Raw genomic sequence first — 24,604 nt, 5'->3', positions numbered from 1 at the left:
TCCTTTGCCTATCCACCTCTCTCATGTCTGGGCTATAAAGACACAGAAGGATGCCTGTACTTTGAGGAGCAAGTCTTAGAGGGAAGACAGAACACAGCAAAAAACTGCCAAAACACAATACAAAAGGAGTCTCCCCTTCTACCGAGACAAGCTTTACATTTCATTGTTTGTTTGGTTTTTGGTATTTTCATTTGTTTTTGCATGTAATAATATGCTGTCTGCGCTTGGTGAAGTTGGAGAATAAGTAAAGTGTCCAAATGCAGTTAACACCAAATAGCACCAAGTTCTCAGAGTAGATATCTAGTCTAGTTCTTCCTGAATAGCCACAGCAAGAGAAGCAACTAGAAAACAACCATGCCTTTAGGCTATGCCAAGGCAATCGTTAAAGAGAAGTAGGGGACACTGGGTGGGCTGAGAAGGACCCTCTATTGTAGAAGTCAGGACTACAGATTGTTTTAATATCCAGAATTAGTAAGGACCAAGAAGCCCAAAGTGATATCACAGTGACCAAAAGCTGTCTAAGGTTCAAGGCCTGGTATCATGATCTCAAATTTCTTTTTTTTTCCTTTTCTTCTTTTTTCAAATTTTATTTTAATCATTGTTCAAGTACAGTTTTTGATCTCAAATTTCTCAGTCCTTCTTTGCCAGTGGCATCCTTGTCTTCTTACAGACTTGCTAGTTAGGTGGCTCTCACAAGGCCTGATTTCCTAATAATTCAACAATTCTAGGCAGCACCCATCAGGAAACTGAATGTCCTTATCTGCAACAAACACTCAAGTTGTTCACTGCAACAGAATTCCAAACAGAAGCCACAGTCTCTTGAAGCCCTGGAGCATGAAATGTTATATATATGAAATACGTGACACCCCTTTCTAGTCTGCAACCATAGAACAGGAGAAACACAGTTTGAGCCCAGAGAACACCAGAATTCTCAGTAGAGAGCTCCAATCAACCTATACAAACCAGGGAAGTCACTGCTATACTACCTCTTTAATGAGAAAAGAAACCCCTGTTTCTTAGGCCAACAGCAGGTGGGCCAGTTTGATTCACCCAGCATGGCCAAACCTGGCTCTCCAATCTTGCTATTTCTGCTGCCTTGCAACCTTGAGACAATCCATTACAGAATATAGCCCTACTAGCCAGGAATCAGGTACTTAGTCTATGGGTAACACCCTTGAATCTGTCACTGCAGAACAGGCAGCCCTGTATGGTAGATAAAATAAGCTTTTAAATTAAGAATGATTTCCTTGGCTTACCCGAGATTCCGAGGAGAAAGCACTGATTCCAGAGCCAACATTTGCCACCCTACCGCCTTCTTCCAATAACATCGCTTCCCCCTCAACCAAGGAAGAAAATTTAGATTCCAGGAGATGTTAAGCAACCCATTTCTTAACCATCCACCTCATTATGCAGCCAACACTGACAGCAGAGCACATACCTCCTAACCTAGTTGGGAGCTGGCTGGATGACAGAAGAGATAAGGACTGACAGTACAACTACAGCCACATCTAAATATGGAAAGGGAAAAAACCTTGAAAACTGTCAAATTTCAGTGGAAGTCACAGCCAATCTATTGTGGGGGTTCCCATATTTTAGCCAGGAGAAAGAGGTGAAGGGTTTCAAACAATATTAAATACAGGGAAGACTGATTAAGTCAGAATTCCCTCCCATCTCTGGCCCAGAGCAGAGGTTCTCATCACTAGATTTGCACCTGAGCTTCCTAGACTGAGGAGAAGTTCTAAACCGAAGATTGGGGAAGATCCCCTGAGCTAGGACACCGCCTAAAAACCTACTGCTTCCTGCCTCACCCACCAGTGGCTCCAGGCCATCACTGAGGCCTTTAGAGGCTAATGTGACCCTGTGCTATCTATCCATCTGCCTACACAAACATGTTCAGCTCATCTTCTGAGCAGCTCAGGGTTTCCAGGCAAACAAAGGCACAGGCAGAAGAAGATGTGTTTAGGACATGAGGCAAAGTAAATCTCCTATCGCTAGTTATAGTCACAGCTTTGACCATAAATTACCTTTGTATCTTTCCATCGTCCCATGTTTCAATGAAAGCAAGAAAGAGAAGAAGTGGGGAAGCAGGAAACAGCAGTGAGTGTACGCTCTGGTAAACAAGCAGGGTCCTTCTGCCACCATCCCACAGGGCCCGCAGAATACCAGACATATGACCAAAGGACAATCAGACCTCCCCAGTGGACTAGCCTTTGGGGATAGATGAACGATTTCTGTTTCCTGGGCTGTGAGAGCCACACTGCAGCCCCTTGTTACACTGGATCTGGCTCTTGGGAATCCTGGGCAGTCTACAAGGATAGGGTTGCTTTTTAGAGGTAAGAAATAACCACCACAAGCTCCCACCTCACTCGGGAAGCTTCCTCAAAGCAGGGCTGTTCAAAAACTAGCTGGGCAGAACTGGAAAAACAGATTGGGTTAAGAAGGGAAAGGCATTTCCCTTCCAGAAGCTGTGAAATGCTCTGAACAGACATTCTCAAGGTCTGGCTCCCAATTTAAATCTTTGCAAGGATCTTTGCCTAGAGACAGATGAGTCAAGATGGAAATTCAACATGAGACACTGACACTCACGCAGAGTTGTGGGAAGGTTCGGAGCTGCAGGAGTTCTACAGGGGAACCGAAAGGGTGGGTTAGTCAGAAGACCACCTGGCGCACGGATTTCATCCTCAGCTAGAGCATCTGAGTGGCGTCACAGGGCTACTGGAGGAGGGGCTCACCAACCACAATTCTCCCCTGGCACACAAACCAGTCTAAATCTCCCTGGGGCCAGATACAGCTGGTCCAAAAGCAAAGAATGTGCCTGCCTCAAACCTGGCCTGCATTTTCAGGTGTCAGTGCTAAAGCGTGGTTGAGCTGGGACCAGTAGATGCCTACTTTATCTCCCAATGTTAACAATCACATATGCAGGGTGGGAAGGATAGGAAGAGCCGAAGTCCACTTATGCAGGCGTACGCTTGTGACTCTTTTCCTTCTCTACTCTTAGGTGAAGCCAGAAGCAATGTAAAGAGGCTGATATGTGGTCACACAGCTGGGACCTGTTTCATGAGTAAAATGGTTTGTTTGGGTGGCTGAGAAAAACCTTTTTCCCCTGTAGAATTATGCCCTCCATAAACTATTCAAAAATTATATGTAGCAGAGAATTCTGGGCAATGGAAGATGATTCTCCTTCCTCCCTCAGGAACACACCACCCTCGGGGAGTGATGAGCCTGGTAGAGATGTGCTGACTGTACTGATGTGCTAAGACATAGCTGCTACACAGCCTAAATCAGAACTGACAAGCTGCAAGGCAGGCCCAAGGGGTCACAAATTGCTGACAAATTCCAGTCCTACAACCAGGTCAAGCACCATCCCTGATTAGCAAAAATTTGAACATAAAGAGCTGCTAAACCCAGGGCTGCCCAACAGAACAGTTAGGTTTCCAACCTGGACCTCCAAAGGCTATGGTCCCATTTCCATCCCAAGATTAAATGATTAAAGACTCATTCAAAGTCGTCTACATGGTTTCTGCCCTCTCACTGAGCCTGGTCAAAGTCACAGCTCCCAGATTTAGGACTAAGGCTGATCCTGAACTAGTATCTCCTTATACATGTCCCGGTTCACTCCACAAAATGCATTCGCCCTGCTTCAGTCTCTGTATCCCAAGGAAGTCAAGAGGCCATATGCTGAGAATGCTCTACTGGGAATCCAAAATTTGAAATTTCATGGGGAAAGTGAACCTCTTGTACTAAAAGGTGACTGTATTCTAAATGGCTTAATATTGATCAAATATCCCCTTCTTTGTGTTCTTTATAGCTTGTTCTGAGGTATATCTTAGAGTAAACCCAAATCTCAAGAATTCTCCTGGTATAGGACCTTGTTTCTATAAGCTTTTCAAAGTATGCCCCCAGCATACAGGCTTCTCCATATATTTAAAAATATCTGGTATGAGGCACTGAGTTATATGAAACTAGCTAATGTTCAAAGTGGGGAATGAAGACCTAAGGGAGATCCATGCTTAGTTGAGGATCTCTGACAGAGTAACAGTGAATCATGGTGGGGAGAAAGGGATACTTTCAACCAGATGAGTCAGGAGAAAGAGCCAGTAAGTCTGGAGATTAAGGAATGCCAGGGGAAAGCCTGCTTATGGTGTTGGTGTTGGTGTTGGTACTGAAGCCCTAGGCTGCCAGCTCACCCATACAAACCACACACACACCTCTCTGCTCATACATCAGATCTTTAGAACCCTATCTGCTAATTCCCCACCCAAGGACAGAATCCCCTGTCTAATCTATCGTACCTTACTACCTATAACATCGGTCCCCTTCTCTACAGCCCTTAGTCTAGGCTTCATTACTTCTCACTCGAGTTAATGCAAAATATTCAACCTCCCTAGTCTCCCTTCCTCCAGAACCACCTCCCCCTCACCCTTTCCTATTCCCATTCCATTCTTTACAATTTGCTAGCAGGGTACTTCTAAAATGTAGATAGATTTTGTCACTCATTTTCTTCAAATTCTCATTTTGTGACTGCTCTCAGTAAAACGTCTATGCTCCTTAGCATGCTATCCAAGTTCTTTCTGGACTTGTCCATGTCTAGAGGGATCCAGCTCCCTTCAGTGCGGTCAAACCAAGGTCCTTACACACTGAATGTGCCGTCCCTCCTTCTAATTCCATTGCCACTGTCTAGAGTGCTAGCAGCGAGTGAAAACCAGAAGAGTGAGGAGGCTAACAACCTTAACAAGAGCTTGTCAGAAAACAAGACTTGGGACCAAAACAGTAAAAACTACTTTGGCATCTGTTACAGGTTGAACTGTGTTCCCCCAAAATTCATATGCTGAAGTCTAACCCTCAGTACCTCAGAGTATGACCTTGTCTGAAGATAGGGTCTTTACAGAGGCAAATAAGTTAGAGTGAGGCCCTAATCTGATATGACTGCTGTCCTTATAAAAAGGGGAATGTATACACAGAGATATGCATAGAGGGGAGACAACACAGAGAGACACAAGAGGAAGATGACCATCAACAAACCAAGGAGAGTGGACTGAAACAAATCCTTCCGTCACAGCCCTTGGAAGAAACCAACCATGGTGATATACCTTGATTTTGGGCTTCTAGCCTCCAGAACTGTGAGATGGTAAATTTCTGCTGTCTAAGCCACCCAGTCTGTGTAACTTTGTTATGGCAGCCCTAGCAAACTAACATAGTCTCTTTGAGAATTACTAATATAATTCTACTAAAAAAGTTTTAATAAGTAATAACTAAATATTTATTAAGTACCTAGGTTCTATACCAGGTGTGATGAAAAGATAAGATCCTTGCCCTTAGCAAGTTCACAACCTAATGGGGGAAATGTTATGGCATTTGGTGCAGGCCTGTGAGGGGGAGGAGTGTTAGACTTTGTGCATGGGAAAGTGGTAGCACCATTTACTAAGAAAGGGCATAAGGAGATAAGATAAGGAAGAAAGAAAAAGCAATGGGTATAGTTTGAACATATTATATGTGGTGTCTATGAAAATTCCGGTGACAATATCCACAGGCAGTTGGACAGAAGAGTCTGAGCTCATAGAAGAGGACTGAGATGGAGATGGCAATTTGGAATTCATCAGTGTGTGGGTAAAGACATGAAGTGGAATGATTTAGAGAATAGAATGAGGTGGAAAATGGAGTGTTCAGGGGCAAGCAGAGGAAAAGAAATGCTGTAAATGAAACCGAGATAGAGCTGTCAGAAATAAGAAAAGGATTTGGAGGGAAAGATACAGCAAAAACCAGGAAGGAAAAGTGTTTTAGGGAGAAGCCAGTCAACAGTTTTTATCTCACCTGTCACAAGAACTGCTCCAGGATTTCATTTGGAATGCCCTTCCTCATCTTTGGCTATTTATTCCTAAATATCCTCAGGTGTGAATCAAATAAACACATTTCCCAGAATGCCTGAAGATGATAATCAGGATAGAAAGGCAGAAGCCTAAGGAGTTGGGGAAATTACTTGCTACAACTTACCTCTTTCCTTTGGCTTCAAGAAGTCTTATTTTGCACACTGTGCCTACGCTTCAGGATGTGCCTGTTCTGGAATGGTGGCAAATCTCAGCTGCATCATTTACAAAAAGAATACAACTTGCCACTTAGAAGGGGCCATGAATTTCCTTGATGACATATGCTTGTAAACATCACATTGATTTCCATCTTTCTAAGCTCATGCTGTTTTATTTCTTGGGCATTTCCTGGTAACTGCTAATCTAGTACCCCCTGGCAACTCCTCTGACAAGGCGTTTCTAACCACCCTAATTCAAAGCCCTTGCTCCCTACTTTCAAGTCCTATGGCAACTATTTCCTATTGCAATTGTAAATACAATTTCCTATTGCATTGTATTGGTTAATCATTCCTTTTATAGACAATTACTTATGGCTTTGTAATACTACTTCAAACTTTAAAGCAGTTGTTCCACAAAACTTTGCTAAATGTCTACTAAGTATTAGAAGCTATGCTTGGAATTGCAATTGGCTTGTGACCGTAAGTACACCTAGCAAAGGAGTTAGATCGTACACACATGCACAGGGAAGCAGAAATCAAAAGAAATGCTAAATTGGTGGCCAGGAATAGGATCTCTGAATCCCTGAACTGTTTTTCTACCAACATGTCCTAGGCCCCCTTGGCATATTAGGCGGGGAAGATGACCACTGTGAATATCCACTCTTAATTACTAAGACCAGGCTCAAATTCCTACACAGCCTGCCATCTTAAGAGACTGGGTCGGACCAAAAAGATGTCTTTAACAAAAGACCAATTCGAAAAACAGGTCAGTTTGCAACCTGATCCCTTGTTCCACATCCTTGAATGGACACATGAATTTCTCCCACTGCAAGAGGAGGTACTAAAAAGAATATCAAAGGCCCAAAGCAGTTTTCTCAACTTGCCTTTTCATGCCCCGGTTTATTCCAACTGACAGAGCTCCTGCCTCTAGCATTCCAGCCCAATTAGAGCGACTATCTAGTCTTTGGGCTTGGAGTGAGAGAACAGCCTTCAGCAATTCCTAAAGGGTAGAGTGAGTGACTGATACGTATCATTACAGATACAGATAAAATGTATGAGATTTTGAGAAAGGAAAATATTTCCAGCATTCAAGGTGCTAGTTTGGATGGGAATGAGGGAAGGCTCTGTGAAAGAGGTGATATCTGAGCTTGGTCCTAAAGGATAAATAATATTTAGATATTGAAAACTGAAGACAAGAAAAGGCATTCAAGATAGAGGATACAAGATGAGCAAGAATATGAAAAGGAGAAAAAGGAAGGTATGTGGTTGGAAAGAAAAGGAAATTAACATTTACTGAATGCTAATAACATGCAAGGCCCTGCTCTACATATATTATCTTATTTAACCTATATCCAGTCACTGAGGCAAACGAAATTCTATTTGGACATAAGAAAAGTACATTTCTATTGCTTCTCGGCCTTTTGGCTAAGATCAAGTGTAGAAAAGTACATTTCTAAGAGGCTGGGTAATGTGTCTAAGCCCAAGGTATCATAGGCAGTACGTGGTAGAGTCATATTTCAAACTCCGGTTCTGGCTCAACTTCTTCCAACTGTACTAAGTGGCCTCAGGGTTAACCCTGAGGTTAGAGAAGTAGGTTGGGCTAAGTCATGGATGGTCAATCCAGGCTAAAAGTTGAGACTGTAATTTAACTACTAATGGGAATAAATTATTTTTTTGGAAATAAACTTTTATTTATTCAATTCATCCACTCATTCACTTATCTGTTATGTGAGCTTGCTGGGTGCCAGGCATTGGTGGTATAAACTTAAAATAGACACAGCCTCTATTCTGTATCTCCATGCTATTTTCATTTAGCATTTATTTAAAGTTTTTATTGAATTATAACATCCATACAGAAAAGTGCACTAATCAAAAGCACACCAATGTAAACAGAATCCAGAACTAGAACAGAACATTATCAGAATTCCAGAAGCCTCATGTTCATATCTAGTCACTACCAGCCCCTCCCTCCAAAAGTAATCACTATCCTGAAGTCTGACACCACAGATTCCTTCTGCCTGTTTCTGACCTTCACATAAAAGGAATCATAAATAGCCCTGGCTGGTATAGATCAGCAGACTGAGTGCAGGCTGCGAACCAAAGGGTCGCCTGTTCAATTCCCAGTCAGGGCACATGCCTGGGTTTCAGGCCAGGTCCCCAGTGAGGGGGGCCATGTGAGAGGCGACCACACACTGATGTTTCTCTCCCTCTCTGTCTCTGTACCTCCCCCCCCAAAAAATAAATAAATAAAATATTTAAAAATAAATAAATAAACATTAAATGAATGAATGAATGGAATCATATAGTATATATTCTTTTAAGAAACATATAATGTGCCCTGGCTGGTTTGGCTCAGTGGATTGAGTGCCAGCCTGCAAACCAAAAAGTCGCTGGTTCAATTCCCAGCCAGGTCCCCGGTAGCAGGTGCACAAGAGGCAACCACAACCTTTCTATCTCTCTCCCTCCCCCTCTTTCTAAAAGTAAATAAATAAAATCTTTTTTAAAAAAAGGAATACATAATCTGTTTTAGGTAGGCCTGTATTGCTATAAACTCTCAGGACTGGTTTGATCTCCAAAATATAAAGGATTCATATGAATCAACACCAGGAAGACATACAATCCAATTAAAAAATGGGCAAAGGACCTGAACAGACACTTCTCCAAGGACATACAGAGGGCCCATAAACATGAAAGAATGCTCAACATCACTAGCCATCAGAGAGATGCAAATTAAAACCACAATAAGATACCACTTCACATCAGTCCAAATGGCCATCATTAACAAATCAATAAGTGCTGGTGAGGATGTGGAGAAAAGGGAATCCTAGTGCACTGTCGTTGGGAATGCAGATTGGTGCAGCCACTGTGGAAAACACTGTGAAATTTCCTCAGAAAACTGAAAATAGAACTGCCTTTCCATCCAGTGATCCCCCTGCTGGGATTACACCCTAAGAATCCTGAAACACTAATTCACAAGAACCCATGCACCTCAATGCTCATAGCAGCATTATTTACAATAGCCAAGGGATGGAAACAGACTAAGTGCACATGAGTAAATGAGTGGATCAAAGAACTGTGGTACAGTTTTACACAATGGAATATTATGCAGCAGGAAGGAAGAAGGAGCTTCTACCCTTCACAACAGCATGGATGGAACTGGAGAGCATTATGCGAAGTGAAATAAGCCAGGCAGTGAAAGACAAACATCATATGATCTCACCTGTAAGTGGAACCTAATGAACAAAACAAACAAATGAGCAAAATAGAACCAGAGACATGGAAATAAGGAACAAACTGACAGGGACCAGAAGAGAGGGGGAGGGGGGAAATGGGGAAAAGAAGGGAAAGAGTCTAGTCAAGGAACATGTATGAATGACCCATGGACAGGACAACAGTGTGGAGACTGACCGTGGGAGTGGGGGTGGGCGGGGCAGGGGAGAACAATGGGGTGGGGGGAAATTGGGACAACTATAATTGAACAACAATGAAATTAAATTAAAGAAAAAAGAAATACATAATCTTGAGGGTAAATCCTCCCACAGTTCCAGAACAATATATAAACATCAAAATTTGACTGCATAGGAAATGCTGTAGGAAAATGAGAATCTAACTCTGCCTGGGGACTCTGGGAAAGGCTTTAAAAGATGCAACATATAAGCTGAGCCCTGAGCATAAGTGGTAGTAGCCATGACTAGTGCTCTGTTTCCAGAAGATAAATCTAGCAGTGGTGTACACAACGGATTCTAAGACAAATAAATAAAATCAAGAAAACTGTTGGAAGGCTAATACTAGAAGCAGTAATGAGGGCCTGAACACAAAGAGGAACAGAGAAGATGAGACATAAAAAAATCACATAGAGAAAAAGAGCAATCTCTGGCAAATGATCCAATGTGGGAGGCAAGAAAGAAGGAAGAATGACACCATGGTTTTGAGTGGGTGACTTGCAGAATGATGGTGATTTTAATACAAATACAGAACAAAGGAAGAGGAAAAGGCCCAGGAGGGAAGTTTCAAACACTGGAAAATTGTGAGAAAAATAACTAGTAGATAACTAGGCATGACGGACAGAACCCAAGGGGAAAAGGTTGGAAGTATAGATTTGGGAATCAGCTGCTTAGAAAGGGTAGTTGGAAGTGTACTGGCTGCCTACCACAAGCCAAGATCAAGCACAGTACTGGCCTTACAGTAGTTGCTCAATTAATGATTCTGGATTAGAGGTTTAGGAAATGCAGATCTGAGATTAAAAGAGATGCTGGAGGGGAAGGTTGTAGAAAGTACAGAGTCAGAGACAGAAAGGAAAGGAGATAGGAAAGGTGAGAAAGGAAGAAAGAATTGGGAGAATCTAGAATACTGGAAGGCAGGAAAATGGGAAGATACAAGTAGGAGTTTCAAAAAACACTATGGAATGCTGCAGAGAAAAATGAGAACAAAGACCGAGGAAAGTGTCTGGGGGAAGTATTTAAATATTTAACTGTTTTATATTTCTAACTCCCCTCTGACCTATACATTTTTTTATTGTTGTTCAATTACAGTTGTCCCCATTCCCCCCATTACTCTCCCTCCCCTCCCTATCCCCCACTTCCCACACCCCCCTCCCCACCCGTTGCCTTTGTCCATGGGTCCTAAATGTCTTATAAATAGACCCAACAGCAGCCAGTGGTACCCACTTATTAGATGGCTTCATTTAAAATACAATAATTATGTTCGTTACTTCCTTTTGGATAACTTTGGCAAAAGGATGTTCCTTTTCACAGAAAGAGTTCCTTCCCAGCCAGTATCAAATGTTCCCATTGGTTGGACAGTCAAACGAGCAACAGGAGTCAGAGAAAGAAGTAGAAAGCAAGAAGGGCTGCTTTGCTTATTCTTTGGAAGCAAATACTTTTGTACACAGGCATGAATGAGACTTATGCCATAACAGTTTATTGAGTACCTCCCCCTTTACTGATATTTGGAGCTAAGGCCTGCTGCCAGGATCTGACACCTTCCTCCGATTCTAGGCAGGTCAATGAATATGATATCAAGCATTCCTCGGAGATGTTTGGATATGCTCCTCAGAAACCAAAGGCAAACTCCACCCTTTCAAACAAGCTGTCCCAAATCCCAGTCCCAGATGTGATATTTTATAATTCAAAAGGTTCAGAACTAGATCTAAGGATAATAGAGGATATACCACTGATAAATATCCAGATCCAAGCCATAACCTGTCCAGAATATTTCAGAGGGGACGGAAAATCCTGATAAACGTCAAGCATCTCACCTGACAAGTGTACAAAAACAGCTCTTGGAAAATATTCCCACAGTGCCCAGGGCAGCCTTTCACCCCGTCCCCTAGACTCCTCAGGACGAGGCACACCACCGACTTCTCCCCTGGGCCCCAGAGAAACACCAGTGTACCAGAGAGCCTCACCTGAGTGACCCCATAGCAAGTTTCCCCAGAAACCCAGTGCCGCCAGAGTCTAAATCCCTATAAAAGCCTGCAATGCTGTGGCACTGGCTGCTTGCCACTTTAGCCATCAGAAGCAGTTTCACTGGGTTCCCCTACAGTGAACTAGTCAGCAATAAAAAGTGACTAGTTCCCCTACTCTACAGCTTTCTCATTCATCTTGAGAACAGATATTTATGGAATGCCTATTATGTGCACAAGACAGCTACCTTATTTTTCCCTCCCTTTTGAAGACAAGTGAAACTCCTACTCCCAATTCTTCTATGTTATAGAAGGGATATGTTTGCTTTCTTCTACCTCTCAAGAGCCCAGTCACATTTAGTGGGTTCAGGATTGGTTTCTGGATCATGGGAATAATATACAAGACACACACACACACACACACACACACACACAAAGGCTTTGAGAGATGATGTCTTTTGGCTAGAACATGTTGAACTTAAGATGCGGATGGGAAAAGTGAGTGAGTGTAGAAGAAGTGGTTATAAATATGGGGCTAGAGTGCAGGAGAGAGATCTGGGCTAGATATACAGACAGGAGAGCAACCCACATATAAGTGGCAGTTGACATTATAAATAAGATTTCACGGAAAGAATGCAGTTATATGAAAAGAGGACTGAGGGAAGAACCCCAGAAACGGTGACATTTAAGAAGTTAGCAAAGAGAGAAATCAGAAAAGGAAGCCTGGAGAGAACAGAAGAGTGTTAGAGATGGTTTCTTAACATGTCCTAACAGGAAGGAGTGTTCAGGAATGTCAAATACTGCAGAAAAGTCTAATAAGATAAAGACTTAAAGCCCTGGCCGGTGTGGCTCAGTTGGTTGGAGCATGGTCCCGTAACTGAAAGGTTGTGGGTTTGATTCCTGGTCAGGCACATACCTAGATTGCAGGTTCAATCCCTGGTCCAGGCATGTATGGGAGGGAACCCATCAATGTTTCTCTCTCTCCCTTCCTTCCTCCCTTGCTCTCCCTCTCTAAAAGCAATGAAAAAATGTCCTCATATGAGGATTAAATAAATAAATTAAAATTTTTAAAAAGACTTAAAAGCTACCATGAGGTTAGGTAGCTGTCAGCTCACTGATGACCTTCACAAAAGAGTTTTAATGAAATGACAATGAAATCATGAGACAGAATTTCCTCAAGTGTATTCCTTGGAAAATGAGTCCAACAGGATGCTTCTGCAATACAACTTCGTGGTCAAATAAGTCTGTGATAATGCTGTGCATGTTATACTCCCCTCTTTAAGAATCACAAGTCTTCCCTGGCTGGCATAGCTCAGTGGATTGAGCGCGGGCTGCAAACCAAAGTGTCACAGGTTCAATCCCCAGTCAGGATATATGTCTGGGTTGCAGGCCATGACCCCCAGCTACCGCACATTGATGTTTCTCTCTCTCTCTATCTCCCTCCCTTCCCTCTCTAAAAGTAAATAAATAAAATCTTTAAAAAAAAATCACAAGTCTAAGCATATTCAAGTATCTGACAAGTCTTATGATAAAGTGATCTGTTGGTATTATATGCTGTTGGAACTCAATGTTTCCCAAATTTTTTGACCATGGAACTCTTTATCACACAATAAAGAACCTATTAACAGTTCTAGAATTTGGAGTTTGGTGGGAACTAAAGTCCCTCCAGATTATGGTGATTAAAAAAAAAAAGATTATGTTGGTAGGAAATAGTTAAGAACAAAGGATCTGAAGTTAAACAGATTTAGATTTTAATCTGTTTCTATTTCTTACCAGCTATGTGACCACAGAGAAGTTTCTATCTTTCTAAAGCTCAGTTTCTTTATCCCTAAAATAAGTTCCATAACATAAAACCAATTCATAAAATTATTGTGAAGAATTCATTTGGGTAATACATGTAAAGCACTTACAGGAATATCGGTATTCAGTAAATGTGGTTGCTATGATGATGGTGGTAGTAGTTGATATTAAAAGGAAAACTGTGATGTAGGGACTAAAGTTTCCAATGAATGGATAGCAGTTATGGAAAAGTTGGGATCTAACTGAAACAAGGAAGGTAGGTGTGAGAACAGGTTATGAGAGGAACTAGTAATGGCTTGGAAGTGGCAGAAGCAACCAAAGAAAACCAAACCCCTCTCCTGACCCAGTAATACATGGGCATAAAAAAGGTATGGTCTTCTCAGAAAACGGCTTTAGGGAGTGGCCAGGTTTCAGTCAGTACAGAGTGCCTCGGTCTGGTTTCAGATACCAGACAGGGACTCCACCATGTGCCGAAGAGCAGAAGGGGCCTGTTGGGAGCAGCTGCTAGGGTACTCGTCTGAGAGAGGTCTCCCCATTTGACGAAGCAGTAACAGGGCCTGTTCTTGGGTAGGGCTCACCATGAAGGCTGAAGATGGATGCTAAAGGCTGTGGTTAAGAGAGGTCTGGAACTATTAAGGCTTACTCTAGGATTTGCATTGCAACACTGTGGTAGTAGCAAAATATTAGAAACAACTTGAAGATCCATCTAGAGGACAGAGTATATAAATATAATACCTCCACAGAAAGAAGTACTAGGCAGTTATTTTAAAAGAATGTAGTAGCTGTATTTGTACTCATAAGGAAAAATCTCCAAAATACAGCAGTAAATGAAAAGAGGAAAAGGACAATGTGTGTGATATACACATCCACACAGGAGCGCACGCATGCTTGTAAAAGCACCTTTTGCCTCTGGGCCGATTCACGAGACACAGTAACAATGAAATGGGGAGGTGGGGACTAGAGGCCTGGAAGTCTAAAGCAGGAGGCAACTTTGCATTATACATGTCCTTTTTGCATAATTTTGTATTTTTACATTTATTATTTATTCAAAAAATTCTTTAGATGTTTTTGTTTTTACGTGTTAGGGAGAGGGCTGAAAGATTATGAGAGAAAGGAGGGATGACTGGTGCTCTCTGAGGGCAAAAAGTTGAGGTAGTGGAAGTTAAGATAGGCAGCCACGAGTCAACAAAAACCTGGAGTTAAAATTTCAGAAATACTTTCCTGGTGCAAGCAAATTTAAGAGATGGGTAATCAAGGGACCTCCCCTTTAGCTTCATCATTTTTTCCAAAAGGAGAATCCCTTTTTTAGGACAATCAATTAAACCACGAGAAGGAAGTCTCTTTGCTTGGGAGAGTTATAAGAAAGAACAGAACTTTGCAGGAGAGGAATAATTCATTTTCTGTCTTAATGATCTTCCCTGAGAAAATGCTGATCTGTCTGTCTCTCAGGCTGATGGGGTACAATTTCGGATCTCCTGGGATTGCTCCATTTATGCACGGCCCTTCTAATCTACTTGCTCAGTTCTATCTGTGCTCACTAAGCCTCTCCTCCCTCAGCTTTCTTTAGCAACCTAAGAGCTTCTGTCAAGGCTTCCTCACGGCCTACCTCCATGCCTTCTCCGTCACTGTCCCTTCCACCTGGAACACCCACCCACCTGCTGCCACCACAGTCTCTGTTTCTAGAGCTAGAAGTCTCACCTCCTCCCCCAGATTCTTCTGCAGCTAAGCCAAATAAGGTACAAAATCATATCCATTCCACCCACACTACCAACATTACTGCTTCATCAGCATTAGCAATATCACGAAACACTTATTAAGCATATACAGCCAGGTGCTCAGCCAGCCCAGACACAGAGATGACCTCTACGATCTCTTCCCCCAAGTTGCTCACACTCTCACAGGAATTGCATAAGGGCAGCTAAGTTCCTATGGTGGTTCCTCAAAGTCTACTGTATCAACTAAAGACACATAAATGTCCTATAAATTTACAGGAAATATTCAAACGATCAAAGAAATGCAAATTAAAACAATGAAATATCATTCTTCTGCCAAATTGGCAAAAATCTTCTAAAATGATAATGCTTAATGTCAGTGCAGTATATTCAAATATGTACTCACAGAACAAATTGGAAAAATTTTCTGAAAACACATGTGTAAGCTTATCAGAAGCTTTTTAAAGGTACATACTCTTTTTTTTAAGGGGGTTTATAAAATTTGTACTTTGCTTTTCATGTATATTTCTTTTTTATTATTTTTTATTGTTGTTCAGGTACAGTTGTCTCTATTTTTTCCCCACCACTCCCCACAACCCCAGCCATCCCCACCTCCCCCCCTCAATCCCACCCTCCTCTGGCTTTGTCCATGTGTCCTTTATACATGTTCCTTGAGAGTGTTATGCTAAGTGAAGTAATTAGCCAGGTGGTGAAAGACAAATACCATATGATCTCCCCTGTAAGTGGAATCTAATCAACAAAAGGTATATACTCTTTAACTTAGTAATTTGTCTGACTGTACTTTGAGAAAGCTAGGTTAAATAAATCATCAGAAATGAAAGCAAACTTCACATAATGATGTTCACAGTGGCATTATTTATTTTAGTAAGAAACAAGAAAAATTGTATGGAACATCTACATAATGGAACAGTATTAATCTATGAATAACCACTAAATCATGTTTTCAAAAATATTTAATAAACCAGATTAAATTTCACAAAAACAATCTAAAAGAGAAAAAATTTTAATCCATACATAACATGGTCCAGATTCAGGAACTTCATATTAATGTACATGAAAATAATATTAAAAAGCATAGCTAACTTAATAGTTAATATTTTACTGTTGTTGGCTGCTAGGCTTTGGGAAAATAAAAATAGGAATAATTGAAAGAAGTACAGGGAGATGTCTGTGGAAATGATGATATGCTTTTATGGCTAGTTAAGCACTCATAAAATGTTGGCTAAACAATCTACTAGGTTCTACATTGGGCTCTAGAACACTAGCAATAAAAAGTATAGCCCCCAACATTCCAGGATCTTACAAATCCGCAGAGAAGTGAGATGTGACAACAAACAAGTAACTCCATTACACCATGGTAAATGCCAATCTAGGAAAAGCATAAACAGAGCCACCCCCCTCCACTGGAGCCCAGTGTGAGTGACTGCCAACAAAACTCTGTGTTGGCCCTTTAAGAAGGTGCCCACGTCTCTAGAAGACTCTCCTCTCTCCATGGTGGACAGAAACCCTCCTGCTTTCCACAGAGGGGTGTTCTGTGCACATCTCTCCCCAGCTCTGGTGCTCTGGGTTGGTGAGCCCAGCTTCGGGTTTAGACCCCCGTGCTTCTCAGAAGGAACCCCCACAACTGAGATATCCCTCTGCTGCCCTCTGGTTTCTGCTTTTTAAATCATCATTTTAATAGATAATTTATAATCCTAAAAGAAAGGGTACTATTATCCTCTCCATTTTCTGAAATAGGAAAACATGGCTCATTAAGGTTAAAAAAATTTTCTCACAATCATATGCTGAGAAAAAGTACTGAACACTCATATCTCAGGTAAGAGTTAATTTCCCTAAGACAACGATAAGCTCCTGGGTATCAAAAGCTTAATAGAAAAAAATGGGCAAAAAAATATGAACAAACTGTTCATAGAAAAGTAAATACTAATAGCCTTTACTTATATGAAAACATACTTAACTCTACTGATAATAAAATATGTAAATTTAAAGTCTACTGACACACCATTGTCTTGCAGACTAGCAGAAATCTGAGTTTAACAAGTCATTCTATCAGTTCAGTTTGGGAAGAAAAAAAGCACCCTCCTGACATTACTAGTAGGAGTATAAATTGGTACAATCTCTGTTGAAGGCAGACACGCTTTTGAATAATCACTAAAGCTGTTCACAAATCCTTTTCTATCTCTTTCATGGTATAAGTACTACTCCCCTGAAGTTAGATATGGCTATATGACTCGCTTTAGCCAGGGAAGTGTGAGCAAAAGTGACATATTGTATCTTCTGGGCAGGAGTCTTAAGAGCCAGAGTATAATTTGCTATGTTCTCTTTCGTTTATTATCTTTTCTTTCTCTCTATCACCAAAACTGGAAATGTTCTAGGTGCAGGCTATGTCATCAGCCTGGATTGCAGAGAAAAGACAACTTAAAGTAGAATTCCTGAACATGTGGAATGGCAAGGCACACTAACAAAATGAACCTTTGTTCTCTTAAGCCACTGACAAATGGAAGGCAATCTGGCAATGTTTATCAAAATTATAAATGCACATCCTCTCAGAAATGCATACATGCAAAATAACATGTAAAAGGTACTTATCTAGAATATGATTTGTTATAGCAAATGACAGGAAACAACCAACATCAATAGAGACTAAATACTTGCAGTACAGTGGAATATTATGAAGCAGTTAAAAAAGAAAAGTACTCTTAGAGCTAATATGGAAGACTCTCTAAGTAAAAGAGGAAGATGTCCTTAGTGTATATAATATAACATCTTTTATTTTAAAAAATAGGGATGGAAGATTAGAATATATATTCATATTTGCTTGCATTTGCATAAAGAAATTCTACAATAATAAGACTAACAAAAATTACTATCTTTGGGCAGAGCATTAAGGAGTAACAAGATGGAACTTAACAACTACTCAGAAAAAACTCTTTTTGTCACACTTCTTACTGTCTCAAAACCTCAAACAATCTGTCAGCAAATCTCATCTGGAGTATAAATGGTGTACCTCTGCTTCTGTCTTAAACTTGTCAAATCCTTCTTTGAACTCTGGCTGGCCTTTCTTCTTTTGCCCACACTCGATCCACTTCTACTTACATTAACTGTGTTAAGAATATACTTATAATTGTTCCCTTATTCAATTAAGTGGCAATGGTTCTTAATCACTCCTAAATGAACCATGCTTTTTTTGTAAATGATTCCAAGCTTTGGCAACTGTTTTCAGCTATTCTTTTTGAGAGACTCTGAACTGCCTCTTAAAAAGAAAAAGTCGTGACAGTTCCTGCTCCAATATATATTCTTGTTTTTCTCATTCAGTACTGTTCTTCTATGTGAAGATTACTTATTTCACTTTCCTATATAAGAAGAATTATGAGACTTCTAAAAAATTAGAAACAAAGCATTAATAAGTATCATGACACTGACTCTGTAAATGTTCACTCTAAATGTTTACCTCGGGTCAGTCTAGATCAACAGACTCCCAGTGGTGATGATAAACAGCACTTTTTGGTAGAAATCTTTTTGCATATATCTCTCAATATTTGTATATTCATTTAAAAATTATATGCACATATAATTGTATTCATATGCTTGTTACATTATAAAAATTACATGTAAAAGCATAAAAGAGACAGTTAATATTTGTTAGTGATACAAAAATATTTTTGCTGTCACTAGAGTACTAGCAGTACTAATAATATTTTTAGTGAAAGCAATGTGATATGATAGGCTTCGTTATTTTTGAAACCGTAGTTTAACATTTTGTTATAGAATGGTTTGAAGGTCTAGCTCCACATTCGGTTATTTCAATATTTAGTTTTCATAGCTAAAAAAGATACTGATAAATCATTCAAGTGAAAATTGTAAAATTCTTTCCTACTTACCAATTATTCAAAGATTTTGTTGGAATTTGGCTAAATTTTCAACTTCTCTGATGTCTTACAAAATAGAAACATTTTAATATTTTCAACAATTAAGTTCACACCTCACTGAAATTATCATTAGAAAAAGTTTTAATATGTTAACAGCCTCTTTCTAAGATTTTAGAACCCACAGTTACAAGTTTTTGTAGGTAACACTCAATGTTTCTGATAAAAGAACACACACACACATACATACACGAAAGGAAGCATTTTCAAACATACGTATTGAAAATGCTTTTTCCAAATCAGCTACTTTTTCAATCATTTTAAAAAACATTATCTTCTTGCTGAAGGGTCAAATTAACAGTGCTTGTACAAAGCTAGGACAATTTGAGCATCAAAATAAATAATAGTAAGGGATTATAATTCATGCAATAAATTAGAAATCCATGAGTCCATACTGATACAAATTGATGGGAGAAAAGGGAAATCTCTTTCTTATACTAGAATGCCAATTAGTCAATGAAGAAAGGATAACAGAAATAGAAAGTTAACATTTGGCAACCACCATTAGTGGTGGCAAATTCAGACAGAAGTCATCAATGAATACTTAGCTGGTAGGTGGAGGTTTGATGAGGAACAAAATATGGTCATAGTTTCAGAATATTGTACCGCAAACACTTTTCAATTACAAAAGGAAAAATGGTTCCGTCACGGTGGAGAGACCCAGCCAACACAAACTTAACTGAGTGATTAAAGTTACTATCACAAGGGCCAGCAGAGGTTGACATCATGTACTTTCTGAAGCAATTCATAAAAAGAGCTCAGCATCACTTTTGACTAATTCCTGCCATGACAGCATGGTCTGAGTGGGGACATGAGGAAACACTGGGTGGACCCAAAATGAAGAACACGCTACAAAATGAAAAGCCTGTGCCATCTTTTGAAGATGAAAAGGACTGAGAAACGGTTCCAGATTAAAGGAGACTAAAGAGACATGACTACTAAATGCATCACGTCAGCCTGGATTGGATCCTGGACCAGAAAAGAGACAAGACATTTTTGGGATGGCTGGCAAAATTTGCATGAGGTCTTGATGATAGTGTTGTCATCACTGAGTTCCTCGTTTGGATCATTATATTGTGCTTACATAAGAGAGTAGACTTGTTTTGGGGAAAATACAAAGAGGAGCATTTAGGAGTGATAGAACATCATACGTGCAACTTTCTCTCATGTTTAGAAAAAGATGAATCATGATGGATGGAGAACAAAGAGGCAAATGTGGTAAAATGTCAACAAATGGGGCATCTTGGCAAGAAGGATGTGGGAGACCTTTATACGACTCTTTGAGTCACTTTTCCCGAAGCTTGAAAAAATCTTAAGGGTGTTTACCCATGCAAGCATGCTTGAATTTTAATATCTACCAGGTATGATACTGATAGCCACTGTCATTTAAATATATCTTTTCTGCCTAAAGACTACCTACTGACACACAGATATAAACATTTCAAACTTATACCACTAAAAATGAGAAGTATTTTTTTATTTTTACTTTTTTACATTATTTCAGATCTTACTGTGTTGATGCTTTGAGTCTTAAATTAAGGAAACCCATAGAAATTTCTGAACAGCGTGTACAATTTCTAGCTCTGTGTGGGCCAGCGAATGCTATGTGAACTGGCTGGCCAAGTAAAACAACTGACCCTAAGAGGCCTTGAAATAGTCCCCTGTGTAAATTCAAAATAAAATGGTCTCAAGGTGATTATGGTATTAACAATAGCCTTTAACTCTGTCTTCAGACTCTTAACACACTAGTTCTATTTGATTTCCATTAATTAGTATAGAAGGAAGCTGATGGCCACCCTCCCATCTCTTAAGGCTCTAGCTTACTTGTCACGCATCCCAGATGCACACTAAGATGACTAATCACTGACTGCTTCTTCGGTACCATATGTCTCCCAATTTCAAATGAAAAATTGTCCCAACTAGGATTAGAACAATAGATTTCCTACCTCCTGCAGCTGGAGTCGAACCTTGGTAACTGCCCGGATCCAGTGTGCTCTGGCTTGGGTAAATGGTGAAGACGCATTCTCCTCAGGAAAACTAGTAAAGAAAAGAATGTTCCTTTAAAATAGTCTGGCCAAAATGGTGATGGAAGGAGGCTTGATTTGGGGTGGTGAACACACAACACAATATACAGATGATGTATTGTATACCTGAAACCTATACAATTTTATTAACCAATATCACCCAATAAATTCAATAAAAAAGAAAAAAAAATAGTCCAGGCCACAAGGTAACAGTGCTTAGTGCCACATTATCAAATATCTAAAATAAAATGATTTATATTCATGCCTGTACTTGTTTAGTGATTCAGGTCACTCAAACAGCATAGCCCTAAATACCCAGGGCTACCCAATGTGAAAAAAGTTCCTCTCTGAAGTGACAACTCCTTTGAGCTTTTCATCTGTTCCCCCTTCTCCTTCTCCCTTTTTCACTCACCCAATGAGGCAGCTCAGGGATCAGGATACTAGCAACAATGATAAAGGCCCTGAGTAAATGTCTAAAATTAAAACTATGCAGAGAGGTGTGAAATAACTCTCTCATCCACCTCTCAGGACCACCAGTCTCCCTTGGGGGTTCTACACAGAATCCTTAGGGCAAAATTTTGTTTGTGGAAACCCTTTCTGCTCCACTAAGTGTTTTGGAACGTTTACTAATTCCTAGACTATACTGTCTAGGTGTTAAGAAAAAAAGCGCAACCCCTTTCCTGCCATGGTCTTATTCCTTATGCTGCCTCAGGAACACCCTCCATGAAATGAACAATAAATAGAACAAAGTAGGTTTGAGACAGAAATACTACCCTGTATCATCATCCAGGTACCTGACTGTGGAATAGTGGTTGATTCTCGGTGATAATGCATCTCCTGTCTCGCACTGTGGTATAGCGCCAAGGCAGCAAAAAAGAATCTACTAACTAGACATACAAAATATACATGCTGGGCTCTAATGCCACCTAAATGGGTCAGTTGTTCTAAAACAATTGCAGGCCCTTCTGGCCAAGTAGAACTGGACCTCACTCACACAGCTAGGATCAGTAGAGGACAAATATTCATGCTGGTCACTTCTGCTGCTCTACCAAGAACCCTACCCAGACAACAGCATCTACCAAGTTTAAAGTCTACAAAGAGCCATCATTCAGTGGGTTGTCAACCCAGTATAAAAGCTGGTCCTAGCCCTGACTGGCGTAGCTCAGTGGATTGAGCGCAGGCTGTGAACCAAAGTGTCGCAGGTTTGATTCCCAGTCAGGGTACATGCCTGGGTTGCAGGCCATGACCCCCAGCAACCGCACATTGATGTTTCTCTCTCTCTCTATCTCCCTCTCTTCCCTCTCTAAAAATAAATAAATAAAATCTTAAAAAAAAAAAAGTTGGTCCAGCGCTCAGTTTCCTGGATGTTTCATCTATTAGATGGGCCACCAGAAATGACTGAAGATCAGGAAAAAGGAGAAGAGAAAATATGTTTATGCCTCCAGTGGCAGAGTTGACATACCAGCCTCTCTTACACAATTCTCTTTTACCTCATAATCAGCATTCACGACTCTGATCTTTCAGTGACAGGCTTTATTATTGGCCCTTGATATTTGACAATCTTAAGTCACACTTTCCCCCTATTGCTCTACCCCAGTGGTTTTCAACCAGGGCAGGGGAAATCTGGCAATATCTGGAGACATTTTTTGTTGTCACACTGAGGGTTGCTACTGGCATCTAGTGTGTACAGACCAGGGATGCTACTAAACATCCTACAATGGGTACAATACCTCCCAAAACAAAGAGTTAAGGGCCCTAAATGTCGATAATGCCAAGACTGAGAAACCCTGCTCTGTCCCAACTGATCAGCAACATTACTGACCAGTTTAGCTCGATAATAACACTCAAATTCCATACTAAGTTTTATCATAAGACTGTTAAAACACACATTTAAAATTTTTCTAATAGATACCAATTGCCAGATACACTGCTAGGCCCTGGGAGGCAGAAGGGACTTAGATCTGGCTTCCATACCCATTTTATCTCAACTCCGTTCTCATTTTCTCGGCCAGGGAAAAACAACACAAAACATAAAGCAATTTTCACAAAGGAATTGTGAAAGATAAATACCATATGATCTCACCTATAAGTGGAACCTAATCAACAAAATTAAAAAGCAAGCAAAATATAACCAGAGACATCAAAATAAAGAGCAAACTGACAGTAACCAGAGGGGAGAGGGATAATGGGGGAAAATAAGGGGAGGGCCATCAAGGAACATGTATAAAGGTTTACATAGACAAATTCAAAGGGGGCAGGCTCGAGAGTGGAAGGTGGGGATGGGTGGGGTGGGGGGGCATGTTGAGGTGAAAATGGGTAAAACTGTACTTGAACAATAATAAAAAATAAGAAAGAAAGAGAGAGAGGACGGAAGGGAGGGAGGGAGGATTTTAAACATTAATATGCTGGGAAGCCATTTCATTCTAAGTAGCTCCTTTGAATGAAATAATCTGCAGGACTCAGGTCTGTTCTAGACTCGGAGGCTGCCATATATGGGGTCAATTAGTAAGCCAAGAACTGCAGACTCAAGAAAGTCTGGAACACTGTGGCTATCTACAAAGAATCTAAGAATTCTTCAGAGATCTTCAAAATATCTTGGGCCCTGGCTGGTTTGGCTTAATGGATTGAGCACCAGCCCGCAAACCAAAAGATCACCAGTTTGATTCCCTTTCAGGGCACATGCCTGGGTTGCAAGCCAGGTCCCCAGTTGGGAGAGTGTGAGAAGCAACTGACCAATGTTTCTCTCACCCACTGATGTTTCTCTTCCTCTGTTTCTCCCTCCTTTCCTCTCTCTCTGGAAATAAATAAATAAAACCTTAAAAAATATATCTTGGGACTTATACCAAAAATCAGAGGAAGCAATGAAGAGCTAAGCCTCAGTACCCTGATCATCACCAAACCCAGCCCAAACCCAGCTGTAGGAAAACAAGTGAAAAGCACTATACTCAGCAATATAACAGGAAAGGCATGAGGAAGCCATGTGAGCTCCTCAAGGCAGCCATCACCTACCTCTCCTGGGGCCCTGGGACATGGTCTTTGTGTAGCACCAGATCTGGGGTAGGACAGGTTGTGACGTCATCTTTCTTCTCCTTGGATTCACATGCTCTCCCCTTCTCTTCTTCACCTGTCACCTCCAAGGTTTTACCTTGTTCTCCAAAACCCACTTGGCCATCTTTTGAGAAGCTACCGGAGCTGTGGCAGGAATGAATTGAGTCCCTCTCCCGACGATCATCATCTTGTTCGTGACACTGATCTAGTTCACTCAGCTGAGAGCTTCCTTGGCTCACATTGCAGGAGGAGCCATACCTACTACTGCTGGCAGGGCTGTGAGAAGGAGAAGAAGACAGATGAGTAAATAAGTGGACACTAAGGACCACGGCAAATGTAATGGATGAATCTGGGAAATAATGAATAACAAACAGGACATTCCTGGGAAAAGAGGACCAAACTTTACAATCTAGAACTAGTCTCTACTCAGCAGAGTCACAACAGGGAAAAAACATATGCTGCTTTCTTGAACAGCACTTAACTTCAACGCTATAAAATTGACTTTGAAGAATACTTTATCTTAACATGATATTTATAAGTAGATAAAGAATTATTAAAAGTCTAAAACTGTTAGGTCTAAAATTCTTTACTCAGACTTCTAAAGAAACTTGTCCAGTGGCTGTGATTAGTTTTCTAATTTCCACATA

General features: G+C 40.6%; 1 protein-coding gene across 15 annotated transcripts in view; it reads right to left on the bottom strand.

The window, feature by feature from the left end:
- Positions 1–24,604, bottom strand: part of UNC13B (unc-13 homolog B) — a 204,561-nt gene that overhangs the window by 60,342 nt on the left and 119,615 nt on the right. For all 15 annotated transcript variants that reach the window (XM_036021879.1, XM_036021884.1, XM_036021883.1 and 12 more), the window contains 2 exons: positions 23,919–24,233; positions 20,832–20,922 (listed from right to left, as the gene is read on the bottom strand). In XM_036021879.1, coding sequence (XP_035877772.1) covers positions 20,832–20,922; positions 23,919–24,233 — 406 coding nt within the window. The remainder of the gene's footprint in view (positions 1–20,831; positions 20,923–23,918; positions 24,234–24,604) is intronic.

This window comes from Phyllostomus discolor, chromosome 3 (assembly GCF_004126475.2).
Source record: "Phyllostomus discolor isolate MPI-MPIP mPhyDis1 chromosome 3, mPhyDis1.pri.v3, whole genome shotgun sequence".
Lineage (NCBI taxonomy): Eukaryota > Metazoa > Chordata > Mammalia > Chiroptera > Phyllostomidae > Phyllostomus > Phyllostomus discolor.
Note: the sequence above shows the minus strand (reverse complement) of the source record. Positions and strands in the feature narration are given on the sequence as shown.